The sequence below is a fragment of the Eumetopias jubatus genome, unplaced genomic scaffold (genome assembly GCF_037043125.1).
Source record: "Eumetopias jubatus isolate StellerSeaLion01/CBP00866 unplaced genomic scaffold, mEumJub1_p1.0 scaffold_4, whole genome shotgun sequence".
Classification (NCBI taxonomy): Eukaryota; Metazoa; Chordata; class Mammalia; order Carnivora; family Otariidae; genus Eumetopias; species Eumetopias jubatus.
In genome coordinates, this window is record NW_028274810.1 from 89,574,478 (window position 1) to 89,589,807 (window position 15,330).

The following is a 15,330-nucleotide window of genomic DNA, read 5'->3' on the forward strand; positions in this document are numbered from 1 at the left end:
CCCGGTAGGACAGGCAGCCCAGGACCCACTCCTGGCCCTCCGTGCACAAGGCACCACACAGGCTCTGAGGATGCCCAGCCCACCCTCTGAACCAGAGTCCCCTCAGAAGAGCTGAACCGTGACAGGGGAATGGCTTTCACTAGGTTTTTATCTAAATTTAATAAAGGACCCTGAAAATAAAAGGCTAAGTATATGGTAGAGGGCCTAAAAAAAAAAAAAAGAAAAAAAAAATACTGGGGTAATATAAATACAATCTGGGGGCAATATTTATTAATTAAAACTATGTCTTATAGTTTACAAAGAAGCTAATTAACAACAAAAGTATAATTGACCTTAAAATCCTCAGTTAAGACTGAGGCTTCACATCTTCTTCAGACTTCTGAAGTGTTCTCCAGGCCGAGGCGAGCAGGCTCACGGGCAACACCTGCGGGCCGTGCAGGTTCGGAGCCCACAAGGTGCCTCCAAGCAAAGGGTCCTGGTCTCCTTTGGAAGTTCCATTCCCCAAGCCCCGTTGTCCCGGTACTCCTCTCCACAAATTTCGTCTCCAAGGCAAGTCCTCAGTTTATCGTCGGGAGAACCTGTTCTTGAAAGCTTTAATCGTCTTGGCCATCATTGGGGCAATTTCTGTGAGAAGGGAATAAGGCAGCTGCTTCAGCTTGTGGCACTTTGGACACACACTGTGAGCGGCTGACAATCGAGGCCCAGCCTTGCTGCTCTGGGGTCCGCGCCAGCAGACCAAGGGGGACACGCAGGCGTCCTGTCCCAGCACCACAGCAGAAGAGTGGCCTGTGGCTCCGCTGCCGGAGCACCTGCCGGGCCCATGACCACCTCACCAACCCCAAGACACGGGCTGACCACCCCTGCCCGCCACCCCCCAGGCTGGGCAACGGGTGGCAGAACTGGGATTCACTACCTCTAGACGCTCACGGCCGTTCTGAGCCACGGTTTCACTCTGCCTCCCCAGTATCCAAACCAGCAAAAAGTGGCCCTCTCACTCCCGTCTGCCCAGGGCAGCAACAGGTCCAAGACCAGCTCCATGTAGCCGCCACCTAAGGATGGTGAGCCTGCCCTCCTGAATGATTAACCCGAGCACGGCCGAAGCTTACGCCACGACTTCTACCCGCCCGGGGGCCCTGGAGTGAATACAGAAGCCTGCTTTTAGGGAAGGACGCCCCCCTTAGAATACTGGAGATAGTAATACACTTAATACAATACAAAATACACGCAACTAAATATAAAAAATAAATACTTGGAAGCTGGGGGTTATAGGTTTAAACCCTCCACATGGACAATAGTAATAGTTATGAACCCCATGTTGTTATTACTCGGAGAAACCGGTTTACATTTAGTTTAAAAAAAAAAACACAGCACCAAAACGATATTCAGTACGATCGTTACTTGGAAGATACTTGTGTATGACGCACAAAGTGAGGGAAGGGGGCACCAGCACTCGGACCAGCTACGTGCAGAGCATCGGACATGTGCCTCATCTACATCTAGCACGCAGAACACGATGCAGCGGCCGGGACGTTAAAGGCTGCAAATACCAGTTTTGAGGTATGTGAGCATGACCCCCGAGCTACTTACTCTTCACAGTCGGTTTCCTAGGATCATAGGAAACAGTGCTGAGCACGGGAGCCAAGTGGGTGCCACTGGTGCTCGGGCCATCGTAGGCTGGCTCCTCGGGGCTGCCGCTAAAGCTGTTGCAGCTGCCACTTGCGGAGGGGGCGGGGCTGCTTCCTGTGGGGTACGGGGCTGGCTTAATCCTGCAACACAGAGCAACACAGAGGGTTAGGCCCAAGTGGGAGAAATCTGCCCTTGGCTGCAGCAGCCTGAGGCTGGCCTGTCGGAGGAAGACCCCGTTCTGTGGCTCTGCCCGGCCGACCCTAGCGCCCCCGATTCTGGCGACGGCACAGAGATGATGCCGTTCGCCCTTCAAAATGAAGGACCTCAACTAACTTCACCCTCTGGGTATAAATCTTTTTCTGAAAATGCTAGTATGACTAAGCTTAGGTAGTCATCACAGTAGCATGGTTCTTATTTTTTGTTTAATCTCTACCATCCACCGTGGGGCTCAGATTCATGACCCCGAGACCAGGAATCGCATGCTCCAATGACTGAGCCAGCCAGGCGCCCCAGGAGCACGGTTTGTTTAAATGGGGAAAGGGAAAGCACAAGGGAGTGTCTCCCAGAAGCCAGGTCCTGTTCTCCATTTAATCTTAACCCTCCCTGAGAGGCAGGAATAATTATGGGCCTACACTGCAGTCGTGGACATGGAGGCTCAGGGTGGGTCAAGCGCTGAGCTGGTTAAGGTCGGCCTCCAAAATCCACTCTGCAAGGCCATGCTCTCACCCCCAAAATGTACTGCTTCCTGCCCCTGAGCTGCCTTGTAGGGCTGAACGACAAGCTCCTGGGGCTCTTTTCCCTGAGCACACAGAAACACTGAAGTTGCCGAGCGCTTACCTAATTTTCTCAGGCACAGCTGCTCCTCCGGTTCCAAACTTCTCCTGTCTCCGTCGAACATCACGAGGCGGTTTGGCCACAGAGTTGACAAAGGCCATCTTTGCTTGCCGGCCTGTTGAGAAATATGGAGATCAATACCTGCCTTTTTGAGCAGAGATCCTACTATGATTTTAATAATCTACACTATTAAGAGATAAAGGCTTTTCAGGTGCCCCCAAAGCCAGGGGATTATTAACCCTGAAAACCCCTACAGATAGTATGTGTGGTGGCAGAAGGTACAGCCCATCCCTGCCCAGCTTCTGCATAAGCAAGACAGATTCAAGAGTTGGAGGCTACATCAGCACGGCCCGCTAAGGCCCCGCAGTCGACCAGAGCACAGGGCTTACTGTTGTGCCAGGTCCCCCCTCCCCCGGAACCCCCCTCCATTACCTTTGGGCTTATTGGCATGGGCAGATCGGATATTCTTGGTCAGCACTCGTAGCCGCTGCTCCCGGGCATCCTGCAGCCGCAGATACATCTCCCGCCACGACTCATACTCTTCTGGCCTTTCTTCCTTAAAGTCTCTGTGACAATGAACTTTCCATAATTGATCTGTTTCTTCAATTAATACCTAAAATCAGAACCAGGGCATCACGTATGTGCACGCACTCTGACATACCTCTTTTCCATCCTAATTACCTCAGGGTGAGCACTTTCCTCATGGTTTTTTGGTCCTCGTAGTCGTATTTTAAAATACAACAGTTCTAGAAAAAAAGTCACTATATTAAAAAAATGTTAAGTGCGAGGCATTGTACTAGCTGCTTTTGGGGGGTTGTGGGGTTAGGAGAGAAGACAACACAGAAACTAGCTGAAGACCAGGTTTTTCCTTTCGGAAACCAGTGACAGGTAGAACTGGGATGATGACACACCCAGGCACGGGGACCACCTAAGGATGATCCCTCAGAATTAGAGACAGCCAGCTAATGCAATCATTAGGTGTCCCAGCATTGTAAGACATTTGGTCACACTGGGATGTCTCTAGGAGACACCTAGCCCATCTGTGCTCTTTTTGTTTTTCTTTCTTTTTTAAAGGGGGGAGGGGCAGGGGAAAAGAGAATCTCGAGCAGGCTTCATGCCCAGCACGGAGCCTGACATGGGGCTTGACCTCACGACCTTGAGACCATGACCTGAGCTGCAATCAAGAGTCAGACGCTTAACCGACTGAGGCACCGGGTGCCCCTGTGCTCTTTTATATTCACCAGACACCTGCGTGTCCACACAAAGCTCTGTCCCTGCCCTGGATCCCAGAGGCCGTGCTGCCAAAATTCTTCCCTGCCCTCTGTGACCGGGCAAGCTCAAGAGAAGGGTGGGCAGCGTTTTTCTGCTCCTTTTGAAACCCATCTTGATTTGATGCCAGAGCAGGTGCTAAAAATATGCCTGTTCAAGGCCCGTAGGCAAACCAACATGCCCAGAACGGTGAACCGGCCACTGCTACCTGCCCTTCCCAGACTGCAGACTCAGAGACAAAGCTATTTCTGGAGACACGAGCCAGAAGATGGCCTTCTCTGCACCCACACAGGGTACTCACGTGATTATACTCCTCTATGCGGTATAGTTGATCAGGAGTACACCTCTCCAAAACGGGTTCAAGAACAGAATACGGCACACCACCCACTTCAAAGATTGCTGCAGAAAATCAAAGGTGAAAGTGTTGAATACTGGCCAAGCCACCCAATGGTGAGGTCCCAGGGCCACAATGTGTTTTAGAGCACGAGAAAAGCATGGGACTTACAATCAATGTTGTTTTTAAGTACACGGATGCACTGTTGGTGCAAGGTCATCATTTTCGGGAGATAGGCACATTTGGAGCCAGAATACACCTGCATCTTAGAATTCATTCTTCGTCCAGTGAATCCAGCTTCTTCCTCTTCCTGGGGTGAAGAGAGCGCTACAGGGCAAGGAAGACAGGACTGTTCGTCACAAAAGGCACTAGGCTCTACAGGGAGAGCTCTCCTTCTCTCCCCCTTCCTCAGCCTCCCAGTGCCCTTTCTCAAAGGCAACCAATGCTACCAGTTTTGTGTATTCTTCTATCAAGTCTATGCAAAAATAAGCAACTATGTATTTTATTCCACTTTCACCAATAACACCCACTATCGTTCTTTCATTTACCACATTTTAGAAATCATCCCATATCCGACAGACTTTCCACTTTTGTTCCAGCTGTAGAGGAGGCCACTGTGTGGATGAACCATGGTTTAGTGATGGTCTCTTGCGAGGGACACTTAGGTGGCTTTTAATTCTTTTGCTATTAAAAACAGAACCTTTTTTTTTTTTTTTAAGATCAAAAGCTCACGCAGAACATTTACAATAAAGGGCAGCTAGTAACTGCAGCAGCTAAGATTTATGAAACACTATGTGGGAAAACCCAGAGTTAAGAGCTTTACCAGCATTATCACTTTTAATCCACTTAACAGACTTGTGTGGCAGATACCATTATTGTGCCCACTTATAGTGCATGAAACTGAAGTCCAAGGAAATTATCACCCCAGTTCACAGAACTGGTAGAAGCCAGAGCTGGTATTCAAACCCAAGCCATCAAACTCCAGAGCCTGGAAGGCTAGGAAGTGCACCAAAATCTTAGGACATCGTGAATAAATTGTTATAATCTTTTTTTTCCATTTAAAAAAAAAAGCAGAGAATTACCTTTTCGCTTTGGTGGCAAGGAGGACATCAATTCCAGGGTAGAAAGTGGCCGGTAATTGGCCTGTATCATGGGTAATGGGAGGTCTGGCAACACCGGCAAGGCGTCCGTGGGGACCTGCAGAGACAAGACCAGTGAGTAGACAGCCCCCACGGAGGAGCACAACTTTCTGCCCTACAGCCCATTCCCAGCAGTGCTGACGAGGCCGACTTCACAAGCAGATCCAGGGTGGAGGGGGGCCGTCAGCCAGGTATGACACCACCAAAGGCAGGAAATACAGAGATGGGTGCAGCACGATGGGACGCAGGAGATACGCATCTTGGGTGCTAGCTGCCCTGGCAGCTAGAGAGGGCCTGGACACAAATTCAACAGGCCTCCTAAAAGCCAGCCAGGGAGCTCTGCAGGGCCAGATGCTCCAGCTGGGAAGCCACCAAGTGGCTGAAGGGCTTACCTTTCTCAGCTTGGCTGAATCAGCTCCAGCTGGCTGAAACTTCTCTGACTTGTTTTCGTTCACTTTAGGTAATTTCTGAACTGAGTCCAAGTTTTTATTAGTGCTTTTCGAATCATTTTTTTTTAGTCCTTTTTCTCCAACAGTCGTGGCTGAAGTTTTCACAATCTTTTTCTTTTTCTTCCGGGGCTGGTCATAGCTGAGGTATGACTCAAAAGACATGGTGGGCTGCTCAAATTCATCATCCACATCTGCCTCCTCAACCTTAGGGAGGGAACCCACTGACTTTCTATCTGAATGAGAAGTTTTGACTTTCCCTTCTGAAGTCTTTAGGTTGTTAGAAACCCTGTCTTTCACCTTGGGCAGCGGGTCTCCCGCCCCCTTTCCTATGTCTAAGAGGTCTAGACTCTGCTTGTTTTTGTCCAATTTGGTTTTCTCTGCGTCTTTGTGCTTTGGCTTGTTTTTAAGGTGGTTGTCTGAAGCAACTTCCAAGGGGGGTAAAAACTTCTTTTTGGTGCTGCCCTCTTTCTCCTTCTCTTTCTTGACACCACTAGAGGGCGGTTTCTCCTTTGTGCTATCCCCTGAGAGTGGCCTTCGGTTTTCCTCTTTGGAGATGGCCTTGTGTGATTTCTCCCTGCTCAAAGATGACTTCCCATCTCCCCTGGCATCCACCGGTCGTTTTTCCTTATAAGATCTGTGTTCCTTGTTCTGACTCACAGCCCCTTTCCCCTGGGGATCCCCCAGGTGTCGGTCCTGACTAATCCCCAGTCTATCCTGAAAGGCATTACTATGGCCTTTCCCAGGCTTCTGGTGTGCAACAAAGGGCTCGTGGTCCTCCTCCAAGGATCTGTAATGGTCCATGGACATCTGATGGGGACTGGCAGACGATGGAGGGGACTGAACATGGCCATAATCAGAAGATTCGTGGTCTGAAGAATAAACTGGTGAAACTCTATGGCACCTCTTTCTCTCATCTCTCCTCTCTTGAACGTGAGACACTTTGTGAGTTCTCTCGGGTTCCGAGAGTTTTCTGTGTTTTTTCTGCCTGTGATCAGGGCTATAGGATTGGCTACTGGAGGCTTTCCAGTTTTCCTGGTAGTCCCCCTCTATCTCCTCCTCCTTCTGAACAGCATCCCTGGGGCGCTTTCGGGAATTACTCTTCTCAAAGTCCTGTTCATCAGGCTCAGTGTTTCTACAATAATAGAAAAAGCAGATAGAGCAGGTACAAATTGCAGTGTAATCCTTGTTCAGAGGACAAAGTCACAGAACCGGAACTCACAAAAAGAAATGAAAAGGATGCAGAGTTAGAAACAAGGTCTTGGGAAGAGGAGGAATATCCTGCTCAAAGATACGCAACTAAGGTTTGAGATTGGGAAAACTCAAATAATTCCAAAAACAGAAAATGATGCATTTAACTGCAAGATACAAGATCAAATATCTTGAGGACATGAAAAATGCCTAAAAAAATTTCAACACAGGGGTACCTGGGTGGCTCAGTTGGTTAAACATCTGCGTTGGGCTCAGGTCATGATCCCGGGGTCCTGGGATCGAGCCCTGCATGGGGCTCCCTGCTTAGCAGGGAGTCTGCTTGTCCCTCTGCCCCTCCTCCTGCTCATGCTCTCTCAATAAATAAATAAAATCTTTAAAAAAAATAAAGATTTTATTCATTTATGGGCGCCTGGGTGGCTCAGTCATTAAGCGTCTGTCTTTGGCTCAGGTCATGATCCCAGGGTCCTGGGATCAAGCCCCGCATCGGGCTCCCTGCTCCGCGGGAAGCCTGCTTCTCCCTCCCCCATTCCCCCACTCTCGGTAGGGAACACAAGCAGGGGGAGTGGGAGGCTCAGTGTTTCTACAATAATAGAAAAAGCATAATAATGCTTATGTTTGGATGGCAGAATTACAAGAAATGTTTATTCTTATTTCTATTTTTTAATATTTTCTAAAATCCTATAATGATCACTGATTATTTTTATAATCAAGGCAAAATAAATATTTTATTTATTTATTTTTAAAGATTTTATTTATTTATTTTAGAGAGTGAGAGAGCACGAGCAGCGGTGGAGCACAGGGAGGAGAGGGAGACAATCTCCAGCAGACTCCGTGCTGAGCACAGAGCCAGACAGACTCAGGGCTCGATCCCAGGACCCTGAGATCATGACCTGAGCTGAAACCAAGAGTCAGATGCTTAATGGACTGAGCCACCCAGGCACCCCTAAAATAAATATTTTAAATAAGAAGGCAGAGAAGGAATAATAAAGAAAACATATCTGTAAACATTCCAAGTGCCAGCTTTAACCATGAAGTTGAACAGACCTACAGAATAATGTTCTTACCGTTCCACAGGAACCAGTTTCTTCCACTGGGCCACCAGATCCCGGGCAAAACTTCCGACATGCTCGTGTTTTCGCAAGCTATTTACTGTTTTCCCAACTCCAGTCTCCTACAGATTTGACAAAAGAATTGTTAGGGGGTGGTAGAACTAGGCTCACAACTTTTTTTTTTTTAAGATTTTTATTTATTTGACAGAGAGAGCACAAGCAGAGGGAGAGAGAGGGAGAAGCAGGCTCCCTGCTGAGCAAGGAGCCCCGACGCAGGACTCGATCCCAGGACTCTGGGATCATGACCCGGGCCGAAGGCAGCTGCCTAACCGAGCCACCCAGGTGTCCCTAGGCTCACAACTTTCTAAGGAAATAAGGCCTCTTGCTTTGAGAAACTCCTTCCTAAAACATACCTTGCAAGTCTCAGTACAAAATTACTTTATGTCTATGCCTCAAACCTCTAATGACACAGAGTAGCAAAGCACACCAACCTCAGAAGAGGAAAACATTGTATTAAAACACTTCTATGAGGATAACAGTAACTAACAAGAGTGATTACAGCAGGTGTCAGGCACTGAGCTAAGAGCTTTTGCATACAAATCTCAATGAGTCCTAACAACAACTCTGCGAGGCAGGAATCTGTTCTGTTTTACATCGAAGAACAGCCTAGTTATAGAACTTGGATTTGAATCCATGACTAGTTGATGCCAAAGTTAAGGTGTTGTTGGTTTTTTTTAAGATAAAATTCACCATTTTAACCATTCTATTTTATTTTCAATTAGCAATAATCACACTTTGGATAAACCTCATTGGCTACAATACTGTCACTGTGCAAGGCTTGTTTTAACCTTTTTAAAGGATACAGTTTATTGGTTTCCAGGACACTCACAATACTGTGCAACCATCACTACTAATTCCAGACCATTTCCATAACCCTAAAAAGAAACCCCATTTCTCCCAATTCCCCCCACCCCTTACCTTCTGTCTATAGATCTGCCTATTCTGGACATTTCATATAAATAGAACCATACAATACATGGCCTTGTGTCTGGTTTCTTTCACTTTCAAAGCCCATGCTTTTGATCTTATTGTACAACCTCTCCAGTGGGAAGGGGATGGAATGTAGTTATATAATATCTAACGCTTCTTACCGCAAGAATGTCTACTGTAATAGGCAAGGTGGAGAGTTTCTTCAAATATTTCAAGAGCTGCAGAGAGAAGAAAATAAACGTTAATTTCTATAAAATCATAATCACTCACTGGAACAAATAAGAATAATATGATGGTTAAGTGCTTACTAAGTTCTATGTGTTATACAGTAAGAAGTATGGTTATTATCTCTATTTTACAAGTATGAAAACAGGTTCAGAAAAGTTAAGTTACTTGCCCCAGGATCCAAGGGCCAGATGTACTCAGGTCTGTGACTTTAGATTCCCTGCTTTCAACTACTATGTAACACCAGAGGGAGATAAGACTTAGATAAGAGAACCAAACCTACCAACTCTAATAAAAGTCATCAGCAACTATCATTGCCTCAAGTTGAGAGAGAATTTCTGAGAAAGGTGCCAATTTAGGGAAATTACCCATGGACCCAGCACAGAGGAAAGTGAAACGGAGAGGAGGTTTGTCCAGGAAAAGGGTATCATGGTTCCAGGAAGAGTCAGTTTAATAGAACTGTTTTTTTTTGTTGTTTTTTGTTTTTTTTTTTTTAATACAAGTGGGAATTTCAAGACCAATTTCAAGTTGCCAGAATCAGAGGTTTGCTGGTACAAATTGTGAACACAAAATCTCTGGGTAGATTAGACAAGTGATCTGGGTTTGGCCACACTTCCTTTCTAGAGTTCTAAAACTAGGTCAGAATCAGGATAGCAGAGCTGTTGAGACAGAGCTCCAGAGTCAGAGACAGGTTTCAGTTTGGTCCTGTCATCTCCTTGCTGGGTGATCCCGCGCAAGTCATTAACCTCCTTGAATCTTAGTTACTTCATCTGCAAAAAAGGAACTGATCCTGTCTCTTTACAATTTTACAAGTTGTGAGGATTCACATAGACAAACCACGTGCAGTCCTTGGCCATAGTGCCTGGAACACTGTAAAAGCTCACTAAAGCCTTTATTTTTTTTTAATAAATGATTATTAATCATTTCATTCATCAACTGCCAGCTCTTTAAATGTCTATCCTTGATCATCAACCAGATATTCCCCAGCTAATTCCTACTTACTCCATTTCTGCCCAAAGTCATGATTGGCTATGTTTCTTTTCAGGAAATGTTTACATGTATATAAACATACTTACCATTCCAGGAGTGGTGCAAAGTACAAATAGTTCAAAATAGATTAACTGTGACTACCTTCACATTTAAGCACCAGATAACAAGATCTGTTTCTTTTTCCATGTGTAGCCCAGGCTATAATTAGTATGCCATATTGCTATTAGGTGGAGTAGCAAATATGTTTTTCTGGTCATTCTACTTTAATAATTACTGAACTTTGTCTCTAGGCAGAGCAACTGGATCACAAGTGATAATCTTGTTTGGCTGGGAAAAAATGAGAAGCCGAGTAGTATATCCAGGGAGTTTCACCTTCATTGTTGAATGAAAATTATCCTCCACACTTCAAATGTGATCACCATCATCAACCAACTCAGGATAAAATTTATGAGTGTTTCTTATCACCCAAGCAATAGGTGCAAACATTAATGGCAATTCCTTTTCTTACAGGAAAATTTAGGATCACTGTAAAGGTTAAAAACTGGTTGTCTCCACTAATGCCATTCCCTGGAAGGCATTTATAGACCATCTACTCTGTGTCTGAGACTATGCTAAGTTCTTACATGTGTTACATATTTCATCCTTGTTAGCCAACTCTGTAAAGTGGATAGTTTTCTCCCCACTTTAGATATTAAAACACTCCAGTAAGGTTAGGTAACTTGCCTAATGAGTTAGTAAGTCAAGTGTGTCTACAATAGCATGAACTACAAAGACAGGAGAAACATCCAACACAATTAACACTGTCCTTAGAAAACAGGAAAAGAAAATTGAACAGGGGTTCATGTGCCTGGAAACAAAGCAGAAGAGCTCTTCATCAGTATTACATTAGTAATAGTTTAGAGTCCACAGAGTAAAGTAGGTCACCATGGGCACAGAGAGTCCCAGGACCTCTACAAAGCCAACATATAAGGATGGGGCCAGAAGTCATGGAGGGAGTGTTCATCTCAAAGCTTAACACTAATTGGAAGTGTAAATCCTGCATTTCTGCTTTGCTTTGGTTTAGCAGGGGTGACTTGAAAGCAAACAAAACTAAAACCCTGGAGATTTCAAAGTGACTAAGCACAACATAAGAGGAAAAGGGCTTCAGAGCCCCTCTATTTTCAAAGAGGGTCAAGAAAGTACAAAGTAATAACAAGGTAAAAGCACTTTGGGCATCCTCAGGTAGGTGGAAACTTGCTGTTATCAAAGGGACCAACTGCACAGTTTGCAAGAACTGATAATAGCTCATTGAGAAATGCCAAACATTTGCATGGTAGACACTTAGGAATCTCAGTTGTCCTCTGCACACTGCTTCAACCCAAAGAGCAAAAGATGTTAATAATGTTGACCCCTTGTTCTCTACTTGCCATCAAACTGTGTTCTTGGTAGTTTTCACATTCAAAATGTAACACAGGTCAAGTAACTTTACCACCCATGAAAACTGGTTTCCAATTAGATAGTAGGAGCCAAGTGATCCTGGTCTGATACCTTTTCCCCAAGTAAGTCCAGATCACTGATGGACTTAGAGCTAAAACAAAGTTACAGTTAAACACCGATATTTAATGTGAGGAAATCCATGAACATAGGTCTGGAATCAACCCTTTGGCCAATAATGGTTTGAAATCATGAGTTAGTTGCAAATTCAATACTGCCATATAATCATCTTGCAATTTCAAGAACAACCTGTGGGAGCTTGTTGGGTTAACAGAAGGTTGAGAAGGCCAGTGTGCCAGCTTGCAGTTTTCCCTCTGCAGTTAGCTCATTTCTGAATGCCAACTATTGTGCCCTTTGCAAAAAGGAGCTCCCAACATTTTCTCATCTTGATAATGCAAAACCAGAAGTTTAGGGTGATTTGCTACCTGGTAAGTGAAAGCCCAAACACTCACAATCATCACTGAATAGTTCAAGTAGGATGAAATGCCAAGAAAGCTTTTCCTAATTTGAAATTTCATGCACATCAATTACTATTAAAGCTACTTCAAAATTTAAATTGTAATGAGAAAATGACTATGGCTACTACATGGTCCTTTTTTTTTTTTTAACCTTATAGTAATAAAGACCAAACTGGTGAGGGAGGGAGTAGAACATAATACTGCTTTAAGGTTTTAAAAATCAGTCACAAACCTAAAGTGTTAAGGAAAACCAACTAGTGCTCAAAAATAATGACCATTTATTAGATGTCCACAAAGGGTTATTGTAAAAAGAAACTTGTAAATATGTCTGGCCACTAGGTACTGGAGTTGCAATGAAATATGGAACATAATGAAAAGCGTTTAAGTTTTCACAGATTTAAAACTAAAATGGCTTCCTGAAGAAGTGGCTCTAGTTATACATGAGAAGACTTAAAAAGTGGCCTGATGGTGACATGCTCTGCATAGCCTTTAGGAGGGAAAAAAATCTCATCTATGACAGGCTGGGAACAAGGTGAAGAGAGAAAAGAGCCCTTAAGAAAAATAAAACAAAACAAAAACCCTGTAAAGAGTGGTGATTAATATCTACTGAGCACTTCCTATAAGCCTGGCCATCCCCCTCTGACTTGGGTCCTAGGAAGAAGCAGGTGAGCAAAAACACTCAGCAAAGTGCGTCCCCAACGTCCATGGCTGGTAAACGGATTAGAACTCAAATCTCACCAGCACTTTATCTCGCCTGGCTCCCTCCATTACTTCCTCTTCAAAAGGCACTCTGGGGCTCAGAGATCCAACTCTTAGGAACTGCACACTGTGAGCTAGAGCGCTCACAGAGAATGTCTAACACCTCAGTGTTTTCATCAGTGTATTTGAGTTAAAAAAAATTTCTTTTCTAACATCCAGACACTCTCCCAGACACTGAGAAGCTGGATAAAACAAAGTCGGGAGGGGAGAGGAATGCGCTCAACTTCACAAAAACAGTTAAAAAGGTTAACCAAATAAAGCTTAGTACAATTAAAAATGGTGCCCATCACTCGCAGCAACGAGAAAAGGTAGCTCTCACCTTCCTATCAAGGCCAAAAGGAAATCGAACTGCAACTTCTAACCTTTTTTTGTGTTTGTTTGTTCCGATTGCCACCTAAGTTTTTAGGTGTGCGTACAGCTATAGGACGTGAGGTTTATTCTGTTTTGTTCTGAGAGGGATTTACTGAGAAAGCACAAAGGTCCACGTTCTGATATCAAGCCGGAAAGCTATAAAAACGTCTCTCAGAGACGCAGGACCGCACACCGAGCCTAGACTCCATCAGAGCACAGGCAAAACCGGCTCCTTTTCCCTCGGAATGAACATCCGAAGACACTAAGCAAGCAGGCACATTTCGCGGGGAGAGGATCAGCTCCAGCGGGCTCGCCCCGCGGGAAACAGCTGGCCCGGGACGCCGAGGGAGCGGCTCCGGGGGCCCGGCCGGCCCGCCGCGTCCGCACCGAGCGCGCCCCAGCCGCCGGGAGCCCGCGGGCGCCCCCGTCCCGGGCCCGCCGAGGCCCCGCGCCCGTCGTGCGCCCCCCCGCCCCCCTGCCCCGCGCGGGCAGCGGCCCATTGCCGCGAACTTGCCGACCCAGGCCGCAGCCCGGCGGGGCCTGGCTCCGGGTCCGAGCCCCCGCGGCCCCGGCCGGTCGGGAAGGGGCCGCGCCCGGGCCCGCGACCGTTACGGGGCCGCGCCGCGCCCAACGCCCGTTCCCCTCCGCGCTGCGCACTCGCTCACCTTCTTCGGGTCCGGGTTCGCGGCCAGGCGCGCCTGCAGCTTCTCCACAACTTGGAGCGCCGACTCCGCCGCCATCGCTGTCACTGGCGCGGCCTCCTCGCCGGAACTGGGCTCGCGTTGCGTCCTCGGGCCGCAGCTCCGCCCTCCGTGCATCCCCGGCGGAGACGGAAGCGACCGGCCCCTTCCGGGCCTCGGCGGCGGTGGGGGGGGGGGGGTGGCGCGGGGCGCGGGGGGAGGGAGGAGGCGGCCGGCTGCGGGCCCCGCCCCCAGGGCCGGGGTTGGGGAGGGTGTCGGGGGGGCGGGTTCCCAGCGCCCGCTCGGCGGCCGCGCGCGAGCGGCTGGAACGCGTGGTCTGGGCGCGCTGGCTCCCCGCTAGCCGCCGCCGGGCGGCTCCGCTTCGGTCCTCGACGCCCGGAGCCTAAGCTCAGCCAACCTCACGGCTGTCCAGTCAAGACGGAAAGCTGCCGCCACGCCAGACACACTTGCTTTATCCGTCCTACCCTCGCCACGCCCCCGGGTCGGGGACTGGGAGCCACGCCCATATTCCCACCTGTCAGCGGGTCTGGGGCCGGCCGGCCCACCGGGAGTCGGCCGAGGGCAACCTCAGCGACCAACCGGGCTGAGCGCGCGGAGCGCCAGTGGCTGGGCAGTCTTTGTTTCACCCTGAGCGCAACCCGATGAGACGAGTTCTAGTATCCCCATTTTACAGATGAGAAAACAGGCTCGGGGAGCCCAAATTAACCGGCATGTGGTCACCCAACAGGAAAGAGATGAACTTGAAATTTGAATCTAAATGGTTTAGGTCCACTGTGGGGGCACATCTCTGAATAGTTCGAGGAATTGGGAGCCAGAGGGAGAAAGGGATTTGCCAAAAGTCAAACAGTTCAGCTACGTGAGATAATATAATACGTGAGCCTGTGTGTCTCACTTTCCCCCAGCATAGTGTCTGGTACATGGGCACCAAATAAACACTTCTTGAGTGAATGGATGAATGGCTGTTTCATCTGAAGCAGTAGGACCCGAATCACACCAGCCCAAGACATCATCCTAGAAGCACCAAATAAGACTATAATTACTAATAAAAGAACAAGAAAAGAGTTGAAAACTAAAAATATCAGCATTGATTACCTCTCAGTTGATTAGATCAGATTAGATCCTAATCCAATGTCCAGCAGCAACCTGGCAGTGTAGTTAGCCTGACCTCTCACCTTCTCATCCAATGTGGGGAAGTCCAGATCCCAGTTCTGGGCAAAGGAGGGGGGAAAATATAGTTTCTTCAAATGAGCTTTCATTCACTCACTATGCTGAGAAGCACCCCCTACTGTGTTCCCACCACTCAGCTTGGTGTCCCTCCCTCTGCAACTGACCCCTTTCAGGGTGTAGATAGTCAACTAGTCAACTGTTTCTTCTGTCTTGCCACTGGGCTGTTTATCAAGTGCAGTGACCAACCTGTCCAGCTTTAAATCTCTGCTGCACAGCACAATACAGATGATATAATCAGCACTGGATA

General features: G+C 47.3%; 1 protein-coding gene and 1 pseudogene across 1 annotated transcript; both read right to left on the bottom strand.

Moving 5' to 3' along the window:
- Positions 1-248: 248 nt before the first annotated feature.
- On the bottom strand, positions 249-13,973 carry ELOA (elongin A). The gene is made up of 11 exons (XM_028113822.2): positions 13,821-13,973; positions 9,061-9,117; positions 7,925-8,031; positions 5,595-6,783; positions 5,146-5,260; positions 4,235-4,390; positions 4,031-4,128; positions 2,893-3,073; positions 2,464-2,575; positions 1,588-1,766; positions 249-624 (listed from the first exon to the last, which is right to left on the bottom strand). The coding sequence occupies exons 1-11, from the start codon at positions 13,971-13,973 to the stop codon at positions 563-565; spliced, it is 2,409 nt and encodes an 802-aa protein (XP_027969623.1). The 3' UTR covers positions 249-562.
- On the bottom strand, positions 8,669-8,748 carry LOC148164558 (U4 spliceosomal RNA; annotated as a pseudogene).
- Positions 13,974-15,330: the final 1,357 nt, after the last annotated feature.

What these genes read in the sequence shown, in the direction of transcription:
- ELOA (XM_028113822.2), bottom strand. Translation starts at nt 13,973, where the DNA reads ATGCACGGAGGGCGGAGCTGCGGCCCGAGGACGCAACGCGAGCCCAGT. An exon ending in TTACAGTAGACATTCTTGCG is followed by an intron (nt 8,032 to 9,060) that starts GTAAGAAGCGTT and finishes TCAAATCTGTAG; the next exon opens with GAGACTGGAGTTGGGAAAAC. An exon ending in ACTTAAAAACAACATTGATT is followed by an intron (nt 4,129 to 4,234) that starts GTAAGTCCCATG and finishes GATTTTCTGCAG; the next exon opens with CAATCTTTGAAGTGGGTGGT.